Here is a 26,607-nt window from a genome sequence, read left to right as displayed (position 1 = left end):
TGTCCACTCCATCTTTCTGTACGGTGGGAGCTGCTGCCAGGTGTGACAGCCTGCATGATCCATCCCCACTTGTGTTTGCACACACCTGGGCAGCACACACCACATGTGTGGCACTGACAGACACAGCAGAGCCAAGGCATTAGTTGCTGCAATTTGTACGGTTTCTGCCTGCAGAGCTCTGCCTCTCTAGCTGCATATGCAAGTGCTACTGGATCCTCCCTGTCAGTTGTCTCACCCGTACTTAAAAAACTCCCTCTGCGGGTTTCCACCACCTCCTCTGCTCAATTTGTAGACTAAATTCGCCCTACTCTTTGCAAGTGCTTTCCTAACATTTAAGCTATTCCTTTTTCTTTTTGCCGAGAACTAAATGGATTACTTTTATCTTGCCCTTGAGGGACGTGAAAAACAATTGCTCGCAATCCTCTCTGTAAGAACCTTTTCCACGTTTAAGCTCCCTGTCAGCTTTCTCTTTTCAATACCAGTTCTTTCCATCTTTCCTTTTGTGTCGCAGGACATGCCCTGCATCTCACTTTTATACTCTGCCCGATGCATAGCGCCGGGTCAGCTCCATGCGGGTCCAATTCGCGATCCCCGCCGGGCAGAAGCACCGTCCACTGAGGCTCTGAGTGCGACACAAAGCGCTCTGCACCCACCTTTCGGGGGATGCATCCTTCTCCCCCGAGCCGTGCGCCCACCCCCACGCACCACGAAGCCTCCTCCCTTCCTTAAATATTATTTTATTTGGGTGAGCGGGTGTGCGCGCTGCTGGTTGGGGGGGAGGTAGGATTAGGCTCGCTCTTTTCACCGCCCCCTTCGCCACCCCCTCGAGGGGCAGCTCCTCACCTGCGCCCATCCCGGCGCTGCGGGGCGGGGGCCGCTCGGCGCGGCGCGGGGCGGGCAGCGGAGGCGGGGCCGCTGTTGGCGGCGGGGCCGGCAGTATTCCGTACTCCGTATTCCGTACTCCGCAGCCTCCCGCGGGGTTCGGGCATCTCTGCGCGCCGGGTGGTGCGAGCGGCAGCCGCGGAGCGGCGGGCTCGGGGGGGCGGCATGGAGGGCGCGCACCTCGCCTGGGAGCTGGCGCACGCCGTGCTGCTGCTGAGCCTCATCCCCGCAGGTGGGAGCCGCGGGCGGGCGCGGGGCAGCGGGGCCGGGGGAGGCTGCAGGGAGCGGTAGCGGGGCCGGGGGGAGGCAGCCGGTTTGGCTGGACGCGAGAAAAAGAAAAGCAAAAAAGAAAGTCCTTTGTTTGTGCGGCGCGGGGCTGGGAGGGGGGCCGGGAAGGTGCACACCCCCTGCTCTCCGAGCTGGGCTGTTTTGACAATAAACTCTCTCTTCATCGGTACAAAATGTCCCCGTGGTGAAGTGCTGCTGGAACAATAGGCGGGGGGCGGCCGCCGCCGTCAGGTGTCCGCGCTGCCCGGCGGGGCCGGAGCGCGCCCGGGTCGGAGCGGAGCCGCGTCGTTTCATTACAGCCGCCTCCAGGAGAAGGGTCCCCTGTCCCTTCAAGGGCACTGCGGACAAAAAGTTTGGTGTGTCTCTTGATGGACTCGGGGTTCCCTTCCCTGCAAGCCGGAGATTCCCGTTCCTGAGTTTCTTAAGTGCAACACAGAGCTGCGGCGCTGGATGGGTTCGCACATGGCTTTTGGAGCGGCCGTGCTGCTTACAGCACAGTGGCGCCCGAGGAGCACACGCAGCGCGGAGGGCGCGCAAGGTGTATTTCTGAGCTGTCAGCTCAGCGAGTGCTGGGGAGGTGCGGAGGGATGCCGGGCGCCGGGAGCCCACAGCGTCTGGCTTTGGTGTGAGCGCTTTGCCTGTGACGCGAGGCAGTCGTGGAGCTATCAGCGTTTCTGTGAATATTTTGTTTGGGTGATGTTCCTGTTTTGCTTCCCTTTGTTGATGCTCGCAGGTAGAGCGTGATTGCTGACGGTTAGAGCTTTCCTGTTCAGAGTATCCACACGCATCCGCACACACAGCACAGCAAAGGAAACACCCATCAGGGGGCTATTCCTTGACATTTGTCTCTGGAATGGGTTGCATTCATTCATTAATACCCACAAACTTTCCTTACTTCGAGTACTTGAGCATGAAGGTTTCCCTTCCTCTCTCGGTTGCCAGCTGGCATGAAAACTTGGGCAACTGTCAGTGTCCTAGAAGTCATGGGAGTACGTTGGGCAAGGAGAGACTTTCCTCTCCATCCTTCCTCTGGTTCTGGGTCTTTTGTGGTTTTGTAATTCTTGTTGTCGGGATTCCACATCAGAACATCATACAGAACAGTGGCAGTTAAAAGAGTTCATGTTCTGGTTCCGTGTTACATTTTGGGGCATTTTGGGTTCCCGGAGGGGAGGGGAGGGGCGGCATCCCCGGAGGACTTGGCACAAAGTGGAAGTGGGGTGGGACTCCGGACCGGACCCCAGCCGCTCTCTGCCTCTGGCCGTCTCAGCTCGCCGCGGAGAAAAGCACGTGCTTCCCTCGCACTGTCGTGGTTTGACTCGTACTTTGGGGACTTAAGTCTCTCTCGTTTTGTCTGATTTGGTTTCATTTAGTCAATCACCGTTCCTCCTCAGATCGTTGCCATTGTGTTTTCTCTTTGTTAAAACTATCTGCTGGCTCTCTGCCCTTCCCCCTCTCCCGGATCGGGTGGCTCGGGGCGACCGGGTCACAAGGCAAACTCTTTCCTTTTTTTCTTCGTTCCTTTGTCTCCTCTTTTTTATCCTTTTCCCCCCCTATTTCCCGGTCCTGTGCCCCCTTGTCATGGACTTACATCTAGAGATAACCCCGTGACAGGGTCAGACTTGTACCTGTGGGAGATGTGCCACCTCGCAGCCACATAAGACTAAGTGGTGTAGACAAAAATACACGGTGATGCAGGTGGAGGGACTTGCAGAAGACAGGTGCTTCTGGGTAGATGTGTGTAACACCTGTTTATCACACAGGTGTAGGATATTAGAACTAGCTTTGAGCTGCAGGAAGCATCACAGCGGATGCTTGTGTCCTGTTGAGGGGACACCAGAGGTGACAGGGAGGGCAGAGCTGTGGGACTGCTCCTGTATGTCCTTGCAGACACTTGGACTGGGTGAGCTCTCTGTCGTGTTGTTTACTCGTATGCAAACTTATATTAAGTATCTTTTCTTGGCTTTTAGTCAAGAGCTTCTTCTTTTGGTTGCAGATAGGAAAGGAGGATGTAGAAAACAAAGCTTTAAGTAACTTCTCAGAGAGTAAACCATTCATCTCTTCTATCCACAGCTCCTTCCTATTTTTTGTTTTCCTTGCATTTGCTTCCACCTTTCCTTCCATCTGGGGCTGCAGTTTTCTGTAATGATCTCTTCTATGTTCCTCTCCTGTCCCCTTAGGGCTCTCCCTGTCCCCAGTGCTCCACCAGAGGCTGTGCGGTGTTTCCATCCTATGGCCATGGAAGGCTGGGCAAGGTTCCTTTCAGCATCCATCAATCTCCCCTTTTGGCAGTCAGCTGCAGAGTAACAGGAGGCTCTCTTTGCCCAGAGGGAAGAATGTCTGTTTCCATAATGCTTCCCATACCTGGCAGCTGGGAGGGAGGACTGATGGAGGAAGATGGAACCTGGTGTGGGTTCATATGCTGTCGCTTAGTCACTACCCTGACCCCTCAGATCATCCAAATATCCTGCCCTCCCTGCTCCCCCATTTCTTTCTTCCTCCCTCTCCTGCATATAAATGTGGCCTAAGGCCACTGCCAAGAGCAGAATGGCGATTTCAAGGATTGCTCAATACTTGACTCTTTTCCTTCCGTTACAACCCGGAACCTCCAAGCAAGTGCCTAATTGATTTTCTCTTAAGGCTTCATGACAAAGGGTGTGTTAAATTTGGCAAGGATTGAGGCACATGTCCAGTCGAAGTACCATTTGCAGGGACTGAAGGCATTCCCTGTGCTTTGTTTGAAGGTAGAGCTTGCTGCCAGATGTGTGCAGCTGTGTAGTGCTTGGGTAACGCTGGCTCACCATGGGCTTTCCACCAGAAACTGATTGATTGTTGCCTTCTGGAATAACAGCGCTGCTTTGCAGGTGTGGATCGAGTGAAGGATCCTGACTCACCTCCAGCAGGAACACACTGCACCAGGACACAGGTGGAATCATAAAGGACATGTCTTAAGCACATGTAAACAGCAGCTAGTGGCAGAGGATGGGACTGCTCTCAGAAGAACATCTGAGTCACAGGCAGGAGTTTCTCACAGTTACAACTTGCCCTTTCTCTGTGTGTTGTGAGAGGCTCTGATGATACCTCTGTGTTCTCTGCATTTTGGCCTGCTGTACTCTTAAATGCTTTGTTAGTGCAAGCTGTTACAAAGATTTCTAAGGCATAGCTGTGGTTGTTGAGCTACATACCAAATGTTATGAGCTTGTAGTTTGAAGGAAAGCTTCCTTCCAGCCTGAACTTTCAGTGATCACCGGTGTAATCTGAAGGCAAGGATTAACAGATTCTGGATGAAACAAGTACTGCACTGTACCAAATTGTTTCAACAACATATATATTTATCTACAATACATGACAACTGATCTAATCTGATAGCAATCTAGTAGAAGGGAGGCAGTAATTGCTCAAGGTTAAGGCACTTTTCAGCTGTTTTCTCTCCGTGCTCATGAGGATGAATGCTTCAGCAGAGATCAAGCGCTGCACATTGTCTTGCTCGACGTATGTGACACGCATTACTTTACAGATGTTGTTTTCTTTTTGGTGTAGTACAAACATCTTCCAGGATTTTGACTCATTTCCTTAAGTCTCTTTCAGCTGTTCAAAGAATGGCTGGAGGAAATGAGGTCTAATGCCCTAATGCATTGCATTTACTGTAAGAACCCTCTCCGTTTAAGTATAAAACGTCGTCTTTTTGTAATTTCTTAATGTCCTTCTGAATATTCCTCTGCACAGGAAAAACACTGCGCTTGTTTCTGACCTTCAGAAACTCAGTGCCTGCTGTTGAGTCTCTGGTCTTAGAGCCTAAAGTGTTTGCTGTATGTTACATGAAAGAGGAGATCTGATGCTAAAGGCCAAGCTTATTAGAAGGTGGTGATCCATATTCAGTAAGTTATGTATTTGGGATATTTATTAAAGCAAGTGTGAAGAGAATACACTCACAAGAAGAACTCGAACACCAAACATTCTTTTTCTGTGTTGCTTTACTGCAGAGGATGTTGTGCTTTGTTTTTTCAGTGAGTTTTAGGAAACAAGAAGGGATTCGCCAAAAAGGTGCCTGACCCTCTAACGGTGCAACCTGCAAACAAGGCACAAACGAGCCCCGTTTTAGACATGTGAGCAGTCCTGCTGGCTTGTTGCCAGGCACAATGGCAACTGAAGAGCATTGTTTGTCCACCGGCCAAGATTGCTGCAGTTAGTGATAAAGGCACAAGAGGAGTGTAAACATCTGTGTTTGAAGGGAGAAAACGACTCCTGTTTTCTAGGCTGTTCCAATTAGAAAGCGCTGTAACTGTTAATCTCTCCCCGGATTTACTCATGAGGATTGCATTGATTTATTCTGTAAACATAGGTTTTCAGATCTACCTTTAAATGGACTTTTAATGTTCATTTTAACATCACAACAGAATTGTTTTGTAGAGCACTTAAGCAGAAAAGAAGCACACAAATAACAGATGAGTTTCTAACATTGCTAACATGCCATGCAACTCTTGGGCTGCTCTGTACAGATCCTTCCTGGAGACCATAACTAAAATAAAGCATCATCTAGTAGTGTTATCAGCGACAGCGAGTTTTGTCACTGGGAGGATGACAACATTAAAAGTCTATGATTTGATATGTCATCTGACAGCTGAGTCCCTAATCATGTAATACAATCATTAAATATCTGATCGGAGAGGAACTCGCAAGTCAGCTAGACACTGACAGCTGTAAATCAGAGTGATAAAGAGGATGCATGGGTTGATTTAAAGTAAGAAAATGTGAAAACTCAAGGGAAATCAGGTAGACAGATATAACACACCTCTTGTAGGTTCCTTGGAACCCTGACAAATGCCAGGTTAGCCCTTTATTTCCTTTCCTTTCCCATCTGTCATTGACTTATGGCAGGACTGCTCCTCCACTCACGCTGGGTGACTGCCTAATGTCATGGAGTGGACTTGTAGGAAAAGCTTTGTACAAAGCCACTCTGGAAGAAGTAGTTAAACTAGCTGAGTAGGAAAGACACTGCAGATGTCCCGGTCACGCAGAGCCTGCATGTTTGGGAGAGGGAGAAGCAGTCTGGGTCAGCTGTGGGATAGTCAGCACTGTTTTCTGCATTCACATTCGTAGGCCATTCAGAACTAAGGCTCCTGCTGAACAGCGTTATGAGATAGATTGAAAACCAGCACTTGGCTCTCTTAATCTGTTTCTTTGTTCAGGATTTAATGGGTGCACCTACTTCACAGATGGAAACCTTTGTCTTCAGCCCTCAGGACTGGAAACTTCATTCTTTGCTAGATAAGCTCTGCACCTTACATCACATTAACATGACTCCAGCTGTTGGGTTTCTAAGAAATGGAGCAGGTACTAGAAGTCCCCGCAGAGCTGTAAGAGTGAGGGGGGGTGGGGGGGTGAGTGGGTTGTAGCAATCATCTGATCATCCCTGCTCTTTCTGGGCTCAGATATGGTACATCTTGCCAGTCAGGCTCCAGCCTCACCTCCTCTAAGAGAATTGTGGTACAGATTTTCCTACCTGTTTTTGCTGCTGCTTAACTAATTGTTGAAGATCAGATCTTCTCTGCTGTCTAACCTCTCCCTCCTTGCTGTTGCTTAATTCCTTTTTCTTTCTGTCTTTCTGTCTTTCTGTCTTTCTGTCTTTCTGTCTTTCTGTCTTTCTGTCTTTCTGTCTTTCTGTCTTTCTGTCTTTCTTTGCCCTGTTCTGGTGGATACAGTGAACTGCTCATCACCTTCCTCTGGATAACAGCATTTTACATATTGACAACTAATATCACTTGGATTTTTCTGCAGTAATTAAGTACAGTTTCTTTAGCCTCTCGTTTTTTTTTTTAAATCTTTTCTTTTGGTACATCTTCTGTAGCCCATCCTCCTCCTGTTGTCCTCAGCCTTCTCTAACTTGCTTCCATGTCCCCCATAGAAGATGTGTAAAGTCAACATCTGATGCCAGATGAGCCATGTAGTGCTTCCAGGTTTAATGAGGTGGTTACCTCCCCTGTAGCGTGCTGCAGTTTGATTCAAAGCATTGTAAAGCGGATTTTAATCATGATTTAAATCAGCCAACAGTAAGCCTCGTTTTAACTGTTTTGCATTTGTACTTAATCATTTTGTAAAGAAAGGTTTAACCTCCTTTATTACCATTGAGAGAGTTTTAATTAAATATTGCCTTTGCACTTAGTGTTATACTCAGTTTGATTAATCACTGTGCATATATTTAAGCAATTATGTAGCTTGTTGTATACACACTTATTCTGATTCTTCACGTGTGTGTTTTAGTATGGAGACAGAAAGTGTTGACATTTCTTATGTATTAGATAATTGATTTTTTACTTACGATTTGCATTGATTACAATGGAGGAGAACAGAATTCTGAAATGTTCTTCTGTTGAAATAAATAGCAGCACTTAGAAGCCGGCCAATTCCAAAGAAAAAACTCATTGAGAAATGTTTTGAAATAAAGAATTAATGTCTGAAAGCCCTGTCTGTAGTCAAAACTGGCGGTCCCTCATATACTACACTGCAACAATTTCAAGACTAGTCCATCTCATCCTTTTTAGACTTAGAATGGAAATGGGAAGAAGCATTTCATTTTCAGCAGCTCAGCCATGAATGGATGAGTTGCTTCATTGAGTTGTACTGCATGAGCTGAAGTAAGGAAAATAGTTTCTCTGCACCTGCTAGGAAACTCCAGATGCCAGAGACTGCTTGGTTCGTCACTGCAGCACAACCTGCCTGGAGGTGCTCAGCTGCTGGCTCCCATCAGTTCAGTTGTTTGATTATCTTTAAAATATTGGTGGCAAATGTAAAGCTTGAGTAATATTTTGCCTTTATTTTATTTTATTTTATTTTATTTTATTTTATTTTATTTTATTTTATTTTATTTTATTTTATTTTATTTTATTTTATTTTATTTTATTTTTTTAATAGAAGGTGTAAGTTGTACTTTCTAGATTCAATTTTTTTAAAATATTTTGATTTTAAAAGGAAAATATGCACTACAAAATGCTGCACTGTTATTTTCAATGGAGTATTAAAATACATGTGCATCATAATGTGCTGATTCTGATGGAAGTGAGTTTGCCTTAGAACTGTAGATGTTCCTCTGCACTAGCAGCTGGTGCTGGTGCCTTCTGTTCCAGCTTCTCAGTGACTGCCCAGTTCTTTCTATTACTATTGCTGCACAACTCTGTTTGCTGTTTCATATGGCACAGAAGTACTGGGTATGGATGAGCATAACTTTTTAACTTCGAAAAGAAATCACATTATCTTCAATAAAATAAAAGCTTCCTTCCAGCAGTGTTCATAGTAGCACAAGCTGTTGAAGTTTCCTACTCCGTAGCACGTCTGACTTCCAGGTATTATATATGAAACTACTGATTGAGCAGTAATGCTAATGCCATCATACCTAGGAGTTGGGGTGTGCAGCACAATAAAAGAGGTCAGATTGAAGGAGCAGAACTAAACTCTGTTTCTCTGTTCTCCTCCCTTAAACTAAATACCATCAAAAAAGATGTTGAAATGGGATTTCCTGCTTAAGCAGGTGCTCAGACCATACTCACTGCAGGGTGTTGTTTCATCCACCAATCTCTTCCAGAGGTGGAAGGAGGACAACTTCTTCAGTAAGTACCTACCCACATATATACCACGTGTGCAGTTTGTGGTAGGGCTATGTTGATAACTAGGAAAAAAAGTCCAGATTGCAGGTAAGATATATAGGACTTCTGCTGATGTTGGAGATAAAGTTACATGGCTGAGTTATGTATCTCCTTGCCAGAAGACTTGAGAAATGAAACTGGATTGCCAGAAATATGTCCTGATCCCTGTATTCTAGGCACTTCCAAGATGTTGTCATTGACAGATCTCACTGGGTGTCAGTGTGATTACCCAGGACTGGATTAGTTCACCCTGGAGGTTCTGAAGAACCTGCCAAGGAATCAGAATCATTTGAGTTGGAAGGGGGCCCTAAAGGTCATCTAGTCCAATGCTGATCTTCCAGAAGCCTTCCGACGTGCAGTATGTGTACATGAAAAATAGCTGTGCCTTTTCTGCAACATTTGGTGGACATGTTTATTAGTCTGAAATTCTTATTTATTGCTGTAATTTCTAGGAAAAAGTACCAAACTAAATATCTAGAGAAAATAAAAAGCAGAGCTGCTCTTTGTGGTATTTAATGTGTTCCATCATAAGAACAATGATAACAGAATTATGCAATTATTGGTAAGTTTTCCTCCCTAGAGGCCTTATGTAGATGATTACCAGTGCACCTTTTAATGAAATTGCTACTATTTGATAAAATTACTGCCAAGACTTGAAATAATTATAATTCTCATTGCCAAAAGTCTTACATCTCCTTCCTCAATTGAGCCTTTTCCAAATAGGCATTAGTTCAGATTGCAAAACGATTCATTTTCCTCCAGTATCTCATTTATCTCCTTTAAACCCACCTTTCTGATGGATTTCAGAAAACACACTTTCAAACCTATGTTGTTCATTACAAGGAGCATTCATTCAAAATGGAAGTTGAAAGATACTGCACCTTTTAATGTAAATGTCAGCAAAAAGAAGTGAGAAGGAAAAGCTATTAAAGAAATAGGCTGGGTGAGTGACAGCTGCATTTGAATACCCTTTGCATTAGTGCACTTCTTGATTCCTTTTAATTGTTTTCTATACATACTTTATAATTTGTTTATTTATGCATCTAACAGCTGCAAAACTGTAGGAACATCTGTTTAATAAGTAATTTTGGAAATTAGAGGGGTAAAAGGAAATACTTCTGTAGAAGTAGGAGTCAGTCTATATGTTTAAATCTCTGAGCTGACAAGTGTTGTGGCAAGCAATTACTCTTTTCTTTTTTCTGTAAATTCTACTTAAATGTGTGTACATACACATTTATTTATCTTTCCTTTGTAATTTTACTTTGAACAAGAATTAGCAGGTAGTTGTTCTAAGCTCAGCCCATTCCTTATGTTTAGAAAACTGAACTCTGGTTTTGTTCATGAACACGTTGCCTGTTGCTTCCTCCTGCGGTAGGAAGTTTGGCTGCAGCAGGCTGTAGAGTGTCAGGATAGCCTGTTGCCCATAGTATGGCAAGATGAGTGACCAGACTGCTATAGCGCATACTATGCTCTTACAGACAGAAAAGACCCAAACGCATGACTTCTCAGAAGAAAACTATTCAGACATTGTTATTCAGGGCTATGGGAAGGAGCTTGGTGTTTGGTGCTGCTGTGGCTTTTCAGTATGTGTGCTGAACTAGAGTTATGTTTAGCTTTGTGTCTGCCTTTGCGAAATGCCTTTTTTGACTGCATTAGCAGAGTAAGTTATGTCAGTCAGAAAGGGCTTGCTGCTTGGTGTCCTTTTGACATGGCTTGAGTTGCCTCACTTCAGCAAGGAAAAACAGAGCTGTGGAGGAGAAGGTTCATCTCCTATCTCTGGCAGATGCAGGTACTTCCTCCAGCCTTCTGCCTCAAGCAAGCTATGCATTAGCTTCTAAACCAGCTCGTGCACATTTGTGTTTTGGGTCATGTGCAGCACTTTGTCTGCACAGCCTGCTTCTGAAATGAGAAAGCCAAGTGCAGTTGGTGCATTTGCTAATTGCTGACCTACAGCAGGACCTGCTGGCTTCTACCCACTTGCTCTTGACCTGACTGAAGCTCCAGTGAATGTTTCTCTCAGAGATTGGTATCTGCAGAGGTTAGGGGGTGAACTGGCTTTGTCTTTGTTCCTTCTGTGTACTGCCACCTGGCCCTGCGCTTGCTGTTTCTGCTTAACCATGTGTTATTCAGAAGGCAGGTAACCTCCGTTTGCCTGTGGCTGGGTGTCTTCTCAGCTGTCTGAGCTGTTCTCAGTGCTTCTATGTGACCTGTGGAACAGCTTCACAGGGCATGGGATATTTGGGGATGCAGATCTGTGTAAGAGCAATACCAAGACACAAAGCAGACCCCTTCCTGTGGAAAGCCTCTGCAAAGAGAGGTGGCATGGCAGGGTGTTCCCCAGCCCAGGCTCCACTGTTCCTGTGGTTCCTCACACTTCTGCCTCTATGGATGATAAAGACAACCTCTGTTCCAGGCTCCAACCATTTCCTCTCTGGAGTTTGCCTTGGGTGAAATTGGCTGGCTCCACACTTGCTCTTTGTGTTGGAAGATATCCCTTTTTCTGTCATGCTGCCTGTAGAAGGCTTTTTTTGTCGGCTGCATTGAGCACTAGAGAGGCGAGCTCCCAACTCCTGCTCTTTCCAGTGCTCCACTGCTGCTCCCTTCCCCTTGGGGTGAAGGGCTTGGGGCACTGGGAATGCTATGTGAGGAGGCAGTGATTGCCCTCATGCAGCTGGGTAAACATCAAAGTCCCCACTCATACTCCCTGCTTTTCTGCTTCTTGGAGCCTCAGTTGATCCACACTGACTCACACACTGGAAATGTGAGTATTCGTGGGAGTTCAGTGTCTGCGGATGGCGCTGACTCTCTCAGATGGATTATAAGTGAAACACTTGGGTCTGAAGGGCAGTTTAATCAGTTTAGACCCTAAAATACATGCTTGGTGACTGTTTAGTTAGCTTTCAGCCTCCAACATGAAGATGGGGCAGGTCAGCATTTCTGTCAGCTAAGATTTGTGTTCATATATGCTGAGGTTCATAGATACATGCAGGGAACAGTTGTGTCCTTGGTCTTTTTTGATCTGTGTCTTTGTGGACACTAGCCTGGGTGTTGGCATGGATGGTTTCTCCTGCAAAGAGGCCATACTGCTGGCCTTGTTTTCCCCCGCAGCATAGCTGCAGTGGTGTGTGGTGTAGCTTTCAGATCAAATCATTGAAAATTGACATTTGCCGTTGCTAAACTTTACATCTAGCATAAGGGAGATTGTCTGTTTAGTGAAGCGGAACAAAACAAGTAAGCATATGATAGCATCTCTCCTTTGAAAAATCTGGGAGATTTATATACACCAGAGTAAATTAAATTTGCTTCAGCGTGATTAACATGTAAGTTTTACACTTTGGTTTCTTTGGGGCATAAAATAGAAGGACAAAAAAGAGAATCTAATTGAAAAGGTCTTAAATTCAGCTTAACCATAGTACGTGTCAAGAGTGGAGCAGCTTTCACAAATAAGAAAGAGTTGGGACAGCAGTACTTTTCAGTTAGACCAACTGGTACTGCGCAGAAATAAATGGACAGCCTTGTCTGTGACTTGTGCATGTGAGTTTGAGTTGCTTTTGCTTCAGCTTGTCTTTCAGACAAGCAGGAGACTTGTGTGTCTGAAAACATGCTCATTGTTCCAGCAGCACTGGGCATGCTGAAAGAGGATATTACCTCTCTGCAAGCCATGCCTTGCTGATATCCCCAGACCACTGCATCTTCAACAGTGCTACTACTCTAACTGACAAAGCCTATCTCTTGTTTCTGCTCTCTTGTGTTGTTGCAGATGAGAAACTGAAAAATGCGGTAAGTGAGGTTTGTGCGATATCCCTTGAAACAAAGTCAGTGCCCAGAATGATCAGGCATGAAAAGAGAATGGTGTAATTGCATCCAGGCTCTGCAATCTTACACAAAAGTCACTTTGTCCTTGAAGTTTAGATCCTCAGCGTGTTTGTCATGCAGAAACGTTAACCGGCACATAAGTGAGGGCATTATGTTCACTGGGTGATATTTCCACTACCTTTGGGGGTGGACCAGAGGCTGTAGAGGTTGTGAAGGGCCACGTGAGGAAGAGGCAGAAAGCTATGCAACCCTTTGCACTTGCAGTACCTTCAGTCCTGGGAAAGGCCAGGAGAAAGAAAGTGCTCATTTGGGGTAGCAGTGAACACACTGGCAGGTCACTGCCTGTGTCCTGGGCTTGGCAGATGGGATGAAATGGGGCATGGGTGACTTTGGGGACCTGCCATCTCTGGTTTCCTTTGTGTCCAGGAAGTTCTGAGGGGTAGATATGAAGGGTGGGGAGCAGAAGACCCCAAGCTGGTCCATGCCTTGGCACACATTGTGGTGATGATTGGGACAGCTTGGTTCATGCAGGGCCACCACAAACCCAGAGAGACTGGCTGAGTCCCGAGATTAATGGGGGGGCTCCTTAGCCAATAACCATCATGGCAATAGAAACATAATGAGACATCCCTACAGTTAGGTGTTGATATGTGGTGGCTGTACTGTGCTCAAGTCTTGGAAGGTGTTGAAGATAAATGTAACGTGGAATGGAATGGGACAAGGCATGTTTGGTGCGTTGGGCTTTTTTTTGCTTACTTGTTTTGGGTGTTTTGCTCTGAAGGCAGTCTGTTGTGTTATAGAGATACCACAAGCTTCTTGTCCTTTTTAATATTTAGAGTTGAAAAAGGAAGCAGGGACTAAGCTACTGGCCTACGGTTGAGGTCCAGCTGGGAATAAAATCCACACTGCCTGACTTTTCATCTTATCCCATAGCAGTCCAATGTCCTTTGTTTGTTCAGCAGCTGGAGACAATCTCCAGTCACTTCTGAGTGTGATGGAGTTGTGCACCTGATGTGCCTTTCCCTGCAATAGCAGTGTTGTGGCTGAGGCCAAGACAGCTCCCACATAAGCCACTTTTTTTCCAGAATGGTACACTCCTTAGCCAAAGCTTTTTTGTATGCACATCCCTTAATTGTTACAGGAGCATTCTGCTGTCCTTAATCATATCCCTGCAATTTGACCTGAATTTCCTATCAGTATTATCTAGAGCTGTTTCATTTTCTAACTCCTCCAGCCCAGTTTTCCAGATGTTCTTTCTGTATGCCAAATTTACTAGTGCTATACTCCCCCTCATTCCTCATTCTCCCTCCGTTTTTAGGACTTAGGAAGCTCCTTGTAATATATTCATATATTCTGCTTCTTTTTTTTTCAGTTACAGAGCCTGTTTCACAAGTGATCCCAGCATTGTAGTTTTCAACTCAAATTTGTTAGTTTATGAAGAGAAGCTAGGATAGTAGAAGTGACTTCTTGTAGTTGTAGGACAGAGATTTAGAACATCCAAAATGAGCTGCTTCTTATTCTGCAGGGTTCCTGTGGTAAGGTGGGTTTTCTGTGAGGCTGAGGTGCTCAGGTGAATAGTGGGATTGTGGTTCATGTCCTGTTCCAAGATATAAGAAGGTAAGGAGAGAGTGGAGACATGCCAGGATACATCCTCACTCTGTATCTGCCCCACACCTGGAAATCCTCAGTTGTAACATAGCTGTGCGTTCCTTTATCCTGTTGCTTAGAGAGTTGGCAGTTCCACTGGTGACTGGCAAAGTCATGTTTCTTCCTTGGGTGATCATGCAGCCCCAGGAGGACAGCAGACTCCCTGTCTCATCCCCAGCGTACAGCCTGCAACAGACGCAGTTCCCAAGTTATTAGTGTTACCATCATGGTTATATGTTTATAGTTGGTATTACTGGAGTGCAGAAGAGTAACAGTGAGGCTGAAAAACACTCTCATGCTTCAGGTGTGGTGTAAGTGAAGCAGTGTTAGACTGAGGCACTAGCAATCTGAGGGAGATCAAGAAATGGCAGATGAACATCTGTTCTGGGGATTAGCACATTGGATTACAAGTTGTTGGTTAAACTCTCAGATTTCTGCTACTTAATTATTCCTCCGAACGGAAGATACAAAGTCATTCCCATCTTTCCAAGCACCTCTCTAATTCTCTTTTAAACATGGTCAATATTTAGGAGCATAACACTAAATGCATCTCATGATCCTTCCTTTTGCCACCTTTTGCTCTTAATGCTGCTGTATTTGCTTTTGTAGGAGATACCTTGTTTTTGGAAGGTGACAGAAAACCTTGGACTGTGCAAAGTTTTTTTTTGCAGAAGATGTTGGTTAAATGTGTAAATTGTTTTGCAGAGCAAATGCAGGTTGCATAAAAGGACCCGTAAATGATTGCCTTGAAATGTGCACGGCGGCTTCAACTGAAATACCATGGCTTTTGTTTTAGGATGCCACAGTGTGCTTATTCTGTTTTTTCCTTTCTTTCCTCTGTTCCAGTGTGTAGTATATTTCTTGTGCCCCCAGACATACTGCTGTTTGCAGCCTGTAATAACTACCCACCAACTTGCTTAGATGGTCCTGCTAATACAAGTTAGAAAAACTCTTAACCTGTATGGTGACCAATGCTGAGGAAAAGAGTGGATAAAAGTAACAAATATTACATGAAAGTATGAAATAATGTGCATTTGTGTTTTGTTTTGTTTTGTTTTTTTAATCTTTCTGGCAAATATTATTTCTAGGATGCTTGTTTATATATTCAGTTGTGAGTTTGTGTAAAGGATTAGTGAACCTCATGTGGAAAATTTCTGGTGATGCTGGAAAAACAGGCATTGATGGACTGCCTGCCTGTAGGATTGTAAGTAAATACGTAAATCAGAGAGAGATGGGGAGGGAACAAGGACTCCCCCCAAAGCCCACACCACAAAGGAATTACACTGTAGTGGTCTGACCTTCCTTTGTTCCCTCGGATTTGTCAGGAAGAGGGGCAGTTACCTGAGCTGATCTCAATCCAGTATGTACCTTAAGAACAACTCAAGCTGTGAGATAAGTGAATGAAGTCTGAACTACATAATCTTGTCCCAAGTAATTATCCGATTGTTTTGCTTGAGCGTCTGTTGTCATCTGTGTGGGCAGGGAAATTCAGCCTCTGAAATGAGCCCTAGGGAGTGTTTAAAGACTCAAGTGGTGATGTTTTTTGAGACATGTTTATCTCTTTCAGATATGAATACTGTACATCAGGTCCAATTGTGCAGTATTTTGCTACACATTAGAAGGGCATGAGGTCATGGCTACTGGTAGGATTAAAGAGCTGGTCTTTGGAAAGGGCAGGTTTGTTGCTGCATCACACCTCAGCATTTGTGCCTATCACAAGTCATGCATGTGGTTTAGACATATCCACACTGCTTTTGTAGGTTGGTTAAGACTTCATTCTGTGCAACACCTGCCTGCAGTCTGTCCCTTACCTCTGTGAACCTGTGGATTAAGCCTTACATTTCACCTCCATGCACCCTTGTGCCCTAGGGCAGTGGGTTTGGGAAGGAGGAAAGCCCCATGTCTGGCTACACAGCACGTTGCACTGCAAGCAGGTTGTGTGCGGACAGTTTGGAGCCTGCGATCACTGCATGTTGTTAATCTGCTGTATAAATACTCCTGGGAGAAACAGAAGCAGAAGGAGCAGTTCAGCAAGCCAAGCTGGCTCAGTGTTTCCTCAGGGGCAAGTAAATGAGTTTACTCTCCGTATAGTTCTTGAGTTCCTTAAATAAAGTTATCACTTGCTCCACTGAGTGCTTGTCCACTGATGTGTGGGAGATGCAGAGGCAGCAGTGAGGACCAGTGAGGGAGTGTTTCTCTGTTTCATGCACAGACACCTGGCTTCAGTGTTTCTGCTGGCTGCGAGTACATCTCCTTTCACATGGACATGGTGTCATGTTAAGATAGTAGTTGTTGAATGGGGAATGTTGGGTCAGGGTCTTCCCAGACCAGGAAGGAATTAGATCATGTTGGTCTGATTATCCTTTGCTTCCCACTCTGTTCTGGCTTCTGGGATTGCCAGGAAGGGGAGCAGTTACCTGAGCTGGTCTCAATCCAGTATGCACTTTAAGAGCAACTAAAGCTGTGAGATAATTGAATTAAGTCTGGACTACATAATCTCATCCCAACTTATTATGTGATTGTTTTGCTTGAGTGTCTGTTGTCAAATGTGTAGGCAGGGAAATTCAGTCTCTGAAATGAGCCCTGGGTAGTGCTTTTGAGTGCATCTAGTGTTTTCAGAGACTTAACTCTGCTACTAGATACAGAGGCTGTACAGTTTTGCACAGTTGTGCTTTACATAAGAGGGACATTAGCTGTACTTACTGTAAACTAAGGGTCATTTGTAGGACTAAAGAGCTGCTCTGGAAGGGGAAAGGCTTGTTCATTAACACTACCTCAATATTTGTTTACATCATTGTGATGTTTGCACAGGTCCATGCCAGTAAGAATTTATCTGATTTTTCAGCTGTGAACTCTGTCTTGTACGTTCACAGACGCTTTCCTATCAGGGTATGCTAACACAGCAAACCCCTTCTTGATGGACCTAAATAATGGAGCCACAGAAGCCTGAAAGTGCTTCTTTATCCAGGTACACATTGTAATCTGGGAGGTGATTGGGAGCTGTGAGTTGAGGCTGCTGATTTTACACCAGTTTACTTCCTTAGAACTTTTATGAAGTGTTACTGTATATTCAGTGAAAGACACGGTAAGAGCTCACATTGAGCAGCTGTGATGGCCGGGAGATTGGTGCCTCAGTGACAGTCATTCAGCAATGTTGGTATGGAAGCTTGAAGGAAATTTTACATGGTTTGTCTGTTTGTTTGTTTGTCTGTTTAATAAATGACAAATTACTACCTCCACAAAAGAAATAAGCAAGTGTGGAAAGTATGTGACAGTGCCTTCATTAAAGTGGACATTTCTAATTGAGTGGAGCTTCTGAGAGAGCAACTAGAAATGATAACTGTTGAGCAAGGAAAGTTTAGTTCTTGGCAACATACTGAGTAAATGACAAAGAATGATTAAAAGTGCTGCCATGTAGAATCAGGCTCATATGTTCTTGAATTTAATTTTTAAATAGCTTGGGTCTGTTCCCATTCAGAAGCCAAACCATTGCAGAAACCGATACATGGTTTTTTAAAGACCACTTTCCATCTGCGGTGGTTATTTAATGTGTGTACAGAAGGTCGTACAATGCAAAAGGGGCCTGTAGAATTCTACAGCTTATTATTTTTAAAAATCAACCCCAAAAATATTAACGGCGTGTATATAAATAGCAATTTCATTGCAGAAAAACAAACAAACAAACAACAAAAAAACCACAACCTAGAGAAAGCATTGTGTTGACAGGCTTTGTATTCTGTGCTCTTGTTTTTTTAGGTGGTTCAGTGCCTCATGAAGAATCCTCACTGGTTGTCAACAAAGGGGAGGAATTAAGGCTGAAGTGCAATGAGGAAGGACCGGTGACTTGGAATTTCCAGAACTCAGATCCATCGGCAAAAACAAGGATTTCCAATGAGAAAGAGTGGCACACCAAAAATGCAACCATCAAAGACATAGGCAGATATGAGTGCAAAAGCAAAGGGAGTATCGTCAACTCTTTTTATGTTTTTGTTAAAGGTAAATATTAACGAATTATTTTTGCTTTCCTCATCCTTTCTTGTTCTCAAAGTAACAGGGCAATAAATGCTGGAAGAAAAAATGAATTTGAGACACAGGGAAAGAACATAGTCTAATAGAAAATTTCTACCCTGTCCAACAGACAAAGTCATTGCTTGCAGTAGCTTTTTCATTGGTTTTAAGTTCTGGATGAGTTTTGTTATACGTCACTGTTGTTATGTGGTGAGATATAATACTAGAGCTCTCTATCTAGAAGCCAATCAGGTGACCTAAATCAGTTGTGTGTGTCAGTCGTACTGTGAGGGAACAAGCCTTATGTATGGAAATGTATTTTTTTAATTCCATGCCATCCATCAGTATGGAGTCACGTAAGGTTTGTCCCCAGGCTTTTGATTTATTGAGACAGTTAGCTAAGGGATTTGGCTTTTTGAGGCTGCACTCTCAGGGTTAAGCCAGCAGGTAACAAATGCCTCTAGCTCCTGATCTACCTTCTGCCTGCTCAGAAATGTCTTGAGGAAAAATGCCTCTGCTCTGATGTTCTTTCCCAATCCTTTATTACGCCTCCTTTTTGTCCAGCATTTTATTCAGATTTCTTCTGTACTTTTGTTGGCTCTTGATCTGTGGCTTCATCAACTGTCCTCAGGATGCCAATTTACTGACAGCTTGGCATTCCTGGCATTCTCTTTTCCTGGCATTCCCTTTTTCTTTCTAAGGAAGACAGTTGTTTTGTATCTGCTTGACCTAGCTCTGGAAATGTTGATGGAAAAAAGTTCTGCAGCTTCCACCTACATTCCTCATCCAATAGGGGCTACTTCAGAGAGCTTCCCTTGAAATCTGCCAGTCCTTTAGGAATTCCTGCAAGGTATCTACCATCACAGCACAGTGAAGAGTGTCTTCTCAAGGAGAGATTTCTGACATACTGACATACAGTTTACACAACTGCATAGCCCCTGAGTTGTCCAAATAACCATGCAGCTACCATGGATGATTTTTCTTGACCTTTTGTGTTTCTCTTAGACTATGACCAAAGGAAATCTGGCGTATATTTTACCCATACGTGACATTTGTTGTTGACTTTATCTTTCATGACTGTTTTATGAAGGGCATGGTAATTATACCAGACAGCTGTGATCATAGATAGATGGACACATACATTTGTGTCTTCCATTATGCCAGTGACTCCTTCACCTTAGTGTAGCAGGCAGCCCTCCCACTGAGCATGATTACCAAAGCATCAGAGAAGCTGTGTAGTCCTCAAACAATACGTTGTTAACTTCTTTGTCTTAATGGTGTGAAAAATGTTCAAGCTTCACTTTGTGAGGTTCTTGACAGTAAAATAAATGTTTGTGATACTGGCCATAATTTTGCAATAGGATGGCCATTGTAGTGGTGGTTCAGTAACATCTCAGGGCACTTTGAAGATGGTGCCATGAGCTCAGATACTTACGAAGTTGCTATAGGCACCCTATATGCATTGTGCTTGTAAAGCTGAAAATGAAGTGAAAACAGGACCAAGAGTAAAGCTCTAGAAGGAGAGCCATAGTCCTGCACAGCCCCAGGTGACACAAAAAATGGTGACAGGTCTTTATCTCATATGCTGATCTAGATCTACTTGATCACAAGGATGATACAGTGTTGACAGACTGTAGGCATGTACGTCTTTCACCTCTCTGCTTTGGCAGAAAGTGGCTATATTGCATCTACAGTAGCAGCCTGTGTGCCTGTCTGAGTAAGTTCAGTGAAGATTCAGTTAGTTAAACACTTTCATGAGAGATCAGGTTGTCTATTCTTGATTTCGAGTCTTTTCAGACATGGGCAGTGTCTGACATGACACATGTGTAAGCACTTCCACATCTTGTGCTGGAAATCTGAGGTAAGCAAAGAAGGCACATGCATCACAAAGTATGCCTTGGGTGGTAAGCTTTGAAGAAAGGAACATGATTACAAGCAGCCTTATTTATATCAGGATTCCCTATGGAGAATCCTTTCACGTCTTCTGAATGTGAGATTTCCCTTCTGGGAGGAGATGGAAGATGAGAAGAAAGCTTCTTAGTGAATCTCCTTACACCAACAAAGCCTTTTCTGAAGTTGCTGTGTTCTGCATTCAGAAACACCTGCTTTTTTTCCCCTAGGGAGCCATGCTTTCCATAGAGTGAAGATATCTTGGCTCTCTTTGTACTGAGGAGGAAGTGGACTCTGAGGAAAGCAATCAGTTATGTGTCCATTTCTGTTTGTGGTCTCCGTCCTAGCTCTGGACTGATGCTTCAAAGGTTTTAGATTCTGCATTCTTCCAGTATCAAAAGAGGCTAAATCTATATCCTCATTCTCTTGGAAAACACTTTTGGTAGTTAACAACCTTTAGCTAAACATTGTACTTTCTGTTCAACCTGATACTTCTTGTCTTAAACCAAATTAATATTGTTTGTCATCTGAACTGGCTTCTCTTAAGTCTTCTCAGTTATGTCATAGCTTGTTTGATTTGTAGCCACTGAAGATATACCAGGCTAGTCTTGTAAAAACAAAAACTTCTTCCTCTGTTTCTGAAGTCCTAATTCATGATACATTGTAGGGAGGGCAGGTGAGAGTTGAAATACGCTTTTACGGGGTGTTTGTCATCTCATCATTCTTTTTTATTGTGTTTGCTATGAATGGTCAGGTTCTTAGCATCTCAAGGTCATCAGCCGTGTGGTTGGCTGAGATGAAATGCTTTAGAAAAGTTATCTTGGGAAGAATTACCTGATGATTTTTCAGTCAGATATGCTGTTTGTATATCTAGGTTCTTCTACAGAGGCTAAAAATACCCCTGGTTTAGAGAGGAGAGAGAGAGAAATTATTTGGTGCTTCCTCTGGTAGCAATGTGTGTTGATTCAGATTATGTGTTTTACAGAAGTGAAAACCGTAATTTTGGTGCTTTTCAACTTCCATTTGCTCATAAATTTCTTCAGAATCCTCTTGTGGGCATGAAACCTTACAGCCCTGCCACAAGCTAAAAGCAAATTACTTTTAATGGTCTGTGAAAATCTGTTTACTGTTGGTGAGGGTGGATGGTGGGGGTTTGGAGCTTAAAAAAAAAGTAAAAATCCATCTCCAAACAAAGAAGCAGTAGGATTATTTTTAGTGCACGTTATTCCTTACTGTGCCTGGTACTGAATGCTACTGCACATCTCCTGTTGTGCTGCTCTTTTAAGACAAAAGTTAATGTCTCTCGGAAAACTTGAATTGGGTAATGCTGATTTTTATTGGCTAAGTGTAAAACTTTTATTTGAAGAAAGTGCCTAGTTGCAGTGTTAGGATGATCAGAAATACCCTCTACAGTGTCAGCTTTTCTAACAGGTCCATGTGTTTCCTACAGATCCGAATGTGCTCTTCCTTGTTGATTCTCTGATCTATGGGAAAGAAGACAGTGACATCCTGCTGGTGTGCCCACTAACAGATCCAAATGTTGTAAATTTCACCCTGAGAAAATGCGATGGCAAACCTCTCCCCAAAAACATGACATTCATTCCCAATCCGCAGAAGGGCATCATTATAAAGAATGTACAGAGGTCATTCAAGGGCTGCTACCAGTGTTTGGCAAAGCATAATGGAGTTGAGAAAATATCAGAGAACATTTTCCTGAATGTGAGACCAGGTAACATTGGAGTTTTTTCTTCTTGTAGAGCACTTGATTTTCACCTTCCTTTCCTAGGAGCTGATGGAGGTGCTCTGATGAGAAACTTCCCCTTGTGTTCTGACTTTCCCATGGGTGGCAGTTCTTCTGGGGACTTATGGAGTCTTCTACTCAAAGCCTGATGTGCTTCTGCACCAAGCAGTGGCTTTGTGGCACGTCTGATGCTGCAGACAGCAGTTGTGTGAGGGCACAGGTTGTCTTGTGACACTTGGGTTGTAGCTATTCTGCAGGTTTGGCCACAGTCACTCCTGTCTTCTGTTTAAGGTGATTTCCAGATGTTTTTTTCACTATTTAAGAAATGTAGGTTGTGCTGTTTAACTTGGAGGACAAACCATTGCCCTGAGGTTTGAACAGGCTTGTGCAGGCAAAGTGGAGATTTGTATGCCTGACTCACATGTCTTGTCCATAAATGACAGCATGAAGAACCTGGGAGAAGGAGGGAGACTGAGCAGAGGCAGAGCTTGAGGGAACACAGGGACATTGTTTGTCTCCATCTTCATGGTCATGACAGCAACTGTGCTCCTAGGTCACGAGTGGGTTGTGTTGCCAGCTTGATGCACCACAGACCTCTGCAGACCTGTAGATTAATCCTTACATTTCACCTTTGCACGCCCTCGGGCAGTGGGTTTAGGAAGGAGGAAATCCCTTTGCCTCGCTGCACAGTGTGTTGCAGATAGGCTTTGTGTGGAGTTTGGAGCCTGTGATGACACTGTGTGTTTTTAATCCACTGTGTAAATACTCCCAAGGGAAGCAGAGGGAGTGGTTCATTAAGTCAGGCTGGCTCAACTACATCAGTTTATTCTCCATATAGTTCTTGAGCTCCTTAAAGTCATTACATGCTCCAGCTGCACATGTGTCTTTGTTGACATGTGTGGGAGTTGCAGAGGCTGCAGTGAGGCCTTGCCAGGGAGAATTGCTTGCATGCAAAGATATTTGCTGTGCTGCTTCTGCTGCTGCAAGTGCATCTCTGTTCACATGGCCATGGTGTCACCTTGAGATGGTTGTTGTTGAATGGGGAGTGTTGGGTGGAGATCCCGATGACCATCCCTGTGTTTTCTGAGAGGCTTCCAGTGGGCTCTCCCTCCAGTTCAAATGATGACTGATGCTAGGAGCAGTTGATGGGCAGCCTCCATGAGTATAGACCCTGCTGCTTGTGAAGGAGGGCTGCCCTTCCAACAGTGAGAGAAGGGGATATGGAGTTGTTTGCTTTGTGGCTGTGGTGGTTTGACCTGCTTGGACCTGTGCTCCTCAGCTGTGGAGTGGTCAGCAGAGACTGTCTGAAGCCTGCAAATTGATATGGCAAATTGAAGAAGTCTTTTTCCTGCTTATATGGCAAATTGAAGAAGCCTTTTTCCTGGTTATTTGGAAATTAATACTGAGAATTTTAATGTATTTTAATGATAAATAAAAGATTGTAATTAATGAGAACAAAAGTTTAATCTGTGCAGGCATCTCTGGCATTCTCCTTTGTCTTTAAGAACTCAAGTCCATTCTTGCTCTCTCTAGTGTTTGCTCTGTAACAGGTTTTTTTCTAACTCTTTTTTCAGGGATGGCCAAAGAAGGAAACTGCTTAACAGTTGATTGACACAACTGACAGGTCTCTGACATGGGAGAATGCAAGTTGTCCTATTGGTATATTTCACTTTTATGGGCTAGAAGCCTGTACTTGCTGGATCTAGCAGTGACTTCAGACAACAGGGCTTGGCATCTGTTTCTGGCAGCCCTGTGATGGTGCAGAGCAGTAGGTGGCCTGCAGGACCCAGGCACTGTGTTCCACTTCTGAGGAGAGGTGTTTAGTGAGTGGAAACATCTGCTGGAGGCCACCAGCAGCAAAATAGTGCCATGGTGTTGTCATCCTCCCTGTTGTCATTATTGTGCTGTAATGCCAAATCCATAACAGTGAAAAGTCCCACTTTATTCTTATCTAAAGTTTGCACTTCTAGTAGGCAACACTTTTGTAGTCATAATCATGGCACTTAAAGCCCCCAGCCTGAGCTGAATGAGAGGGGCCCATGAAGCAGGGAACTGTGCTGCGTACTCAGACATATGCTACCCTGATACTCTGACACAGGGAGTGCTTACGTCCAGCCCTTTTGTAAACAATGAGGGGCTTTATGGCTTTTTTTTTTGGTCCTTAGATGTTGCTGTCGGGTGAGAACACAGCATGCATTCTGCACTGGCTTCCTCATGTCCCCTGGGTACTGCTGTGGGGTGATTTTTTTATATGGGCATTTATATCTGAAGAGAGCAAACATGGTTCTTTGTTCCTTCCCATAACTGCTTACAGCAATACGAGGAAAACATTATTGTTAAAAAATGAATGGATGCAAAACATGGCATTTTTCTAAGTTTTATATAATTTACTTAATACAACTACAAAGTCTGTGTCGGAGGCAGGAAGAGAGTCTGGAATGCCTTATCTGATACATTGCAGTCACAATTTGAAAGTGAGTCTTGCTGCATAAAAGCACCAGTGAGAAGTTTACTTCTCCTAGCACAAGCCTGGAGTCCTACAAATGAGAAAAACTTAAAGAAGGTATTAAGAAAAGTAAATTGTAGAAGATCCAAAGAGTCAAAGAGCTTTATTGGGTAGGAGACACGTAGTCCTCAAGTATACTTGAGTTATGACTAGGGTGTAGCTAACCCACAGGGCTGTAGATGTGTGACATTTTCCTGAACAGACCATCCCAAGTTACGTAAGCACCTACCTTTCAGGTGACTGAGGTGTTAGTGACCATGGCTCCTGCCACCCCTGTTTCAGTGCATGCTCGTTGTGAGCAGAGGTTGTGGTGCTGTCAGAGGAAGGTGTGCTGAAAGCCTTGAGCTGCATGTGCCCTGCCTGGGGATGGAAACTTCCAAGCAGGTGTACCAGGTGCTTGCTATGGACCTGCCAGGCAGTGCTTTGTGTCAGCTGCTCCATTTTGTATTTTGAAGCTGCAGTTAATATAAGGCTGCAGTTCTTTGGTGTCTGACCTTCACTGCGCTTTTAGAGTACAACGTTTTAATTGCTGTCGAAGAATGAGTTGTCTCACTGATGGTTCAATGTTTTCAACTTTATCATGCAAGCTACTAAGCTCTAACAAGTATTACCTAACTTGAAATTTAATTTGAAGGGAGATTGAAGCAGAAATGTGCTTGTTGTGAAGAAACAAGTGTGTAATATGTTAAAGAAATTTGAATGCCTCTCGGAGGCCTGAAATTTTATTGGAAAGTTAATGACTGTTGATTTTTATCCCCCCTTGGAAACTCTGAAGCTAATGAAAAGTAATGCACTTCTAAATTGTTTTCCAGTTCACAAAGCTCTCCCAGTCATTACCTTATCCAAAAGCTATGAGCTTCTCAAAGAAGGAGAAGAATTTGAAGTTACATGCATAATCACGGATGTGGATAGCAGCGTACAAGCTAGTTGGATTTCTTACAAAAGTGGGGTGAGTGCCTTTAGCCATGTCTTCTGTGCTTCAGTGCAGTACACAAACTGTGAATGTTCATATTCTTGCCTTGGATCACTGGCATGGGGTTGATTTGGATTTGCTGCCTTCCCAAAGGGGCACATCCTACAGACTGGTGATAGTTCAATGGCTGTCCCGTGCCCGTGTGGGCCTTCACAGTCACTGAGCATAGCTAGAGGGATACTATCAGCACTGTCTTCTTTTTATAAACAGAAGCTAAAGTTTGGCTCTTCAATGTGAAGTTTAGGTGACCTCTGTTGGGCTGCCTAAATACGGAAGCACGGAGTGCCTACACATCACATTGCAATCAATGGGAGCTGCAAATATCAACACATGGACTGCAAATTACATATTCTAGTCGTTATCATTAACAGTAAAATACCTGCTAATTAGCATGGGATTGTATGTGACAGGAATAGTAGTAAGCAGTCACAGGAATGATTAATTCATTTAAATTATATGGTGCGCCTCACTAACTAGGAAAGTTAGTGAGAAAAATGAACTAGTGAACTGCCTGTAGTGATCACTGAAGTTGCCGCTGACATGATGGAATTAAATTATTGACAACTTGAATATGCCAGGGGTGTTGGCTGCTGGCAGCACAGCTACGCTGAAGACCATCAACAGAAAGGTCCCCTCCCCTGGTCACCTTGGTGCCTGAAACACAGGGCTGGGTATCTATCCATAAGAGAGTGCCCAGGAATCAGCAGGCACTGGTTTGTGCTTAAGGATACCTTCTACTCTTCTGAGTATACCCCAAAATTTAAATGAATTAAAAGCCCTTGTGAAGACCTGTTGGAAACTTCCTGCCACATATGTTCCCATGCTAATTGGCTGGAACTTTACTATTAATACCAGTAACTAGAATACATAATTTTCATTCTACATGTGCATGAAAAAAAAAAAAAAAAAAAAAAAGCTTCTGTGATTGTGTGATGTTTGGATAAATAGCACAACCTCAGGCAAATAGCAGACTATGAGTCTTATTCCCTGGGGCCACGTATCTGGCGCAGATTCTCTCACAGCTTCTCTCGCTAAGTGCTTGTGGCTCCCATCACCCAGCTCCAAGGTCTAGGGGGGCACTAGCAAAGATAGCATGGGACCTGCAGATGGAGCGTCTGGTTCTGTGCCAAGGTCAACAGCAAGTATTTCATTTAAGGACTGTGCTTCTTTTCTTGCTTCTCCCTCCGTTTTTCTCTGTTAGGATGTGATGAAACTGGAA

General features: G+C 44.1%; 1 protein-coding gene across 2 annotated transcripts in view; it reads left to right on the top strand.

Moving 5' to 3' along the window:
- Window positions 1–939: 939 nt before the first annotated feature.
- The window catches only part of KIT (KIT proto-oncogene, receptor tyrosine kinase), a 51,229-nt gene continuing 25,561 nt past the window's right edge, over window positions 940–26,607 (top strand). Inside the window, exons 1-4 of one of the 2 annotated variants that reach the window (XM_015862359.2) lie at window positions 940–1,114; window positions 18,027–18,266; window positions 21,619–21,897; window positions 25,228–25,364. In XM_015862359.2, coding sequence (XP_015717845.1) covers window positions 1,048–1,114; window positions 18,027–18,266; window positions 21,619–21,897; window positions 25,228–25,364 — 723 coding nt within the window. In that variant the 5' untranslated portion in view covers window positions 940–1,047. Of the gene's footprint in view, window positions 1,115–8,290; window positions 8,508–18,026; window positions 18,267–21,618; window positions 21,898–25,227; window positions 25,365–26,607 lie in introns of those variants that run through there. The other variant, XM_032444398.1, reaches the window with a different exon arrangement.

This window comes from Coturnix japonica, chromosome 4 (genome assembly GCF_001577835.2).
Source record: "Coturnix japonica isolate 7356 chromosome 4, Coturnix japonica 2.1, whole genome shotgun sequence".
NCBI lineage: Eukaryota > Metazoa > Chordata > Aves > Galliformes > Phasianidae > Coturnix > Coturnix japonica.
This window is presented reverse-complemented; position numbering and strand designations above follow the sequence as displayed.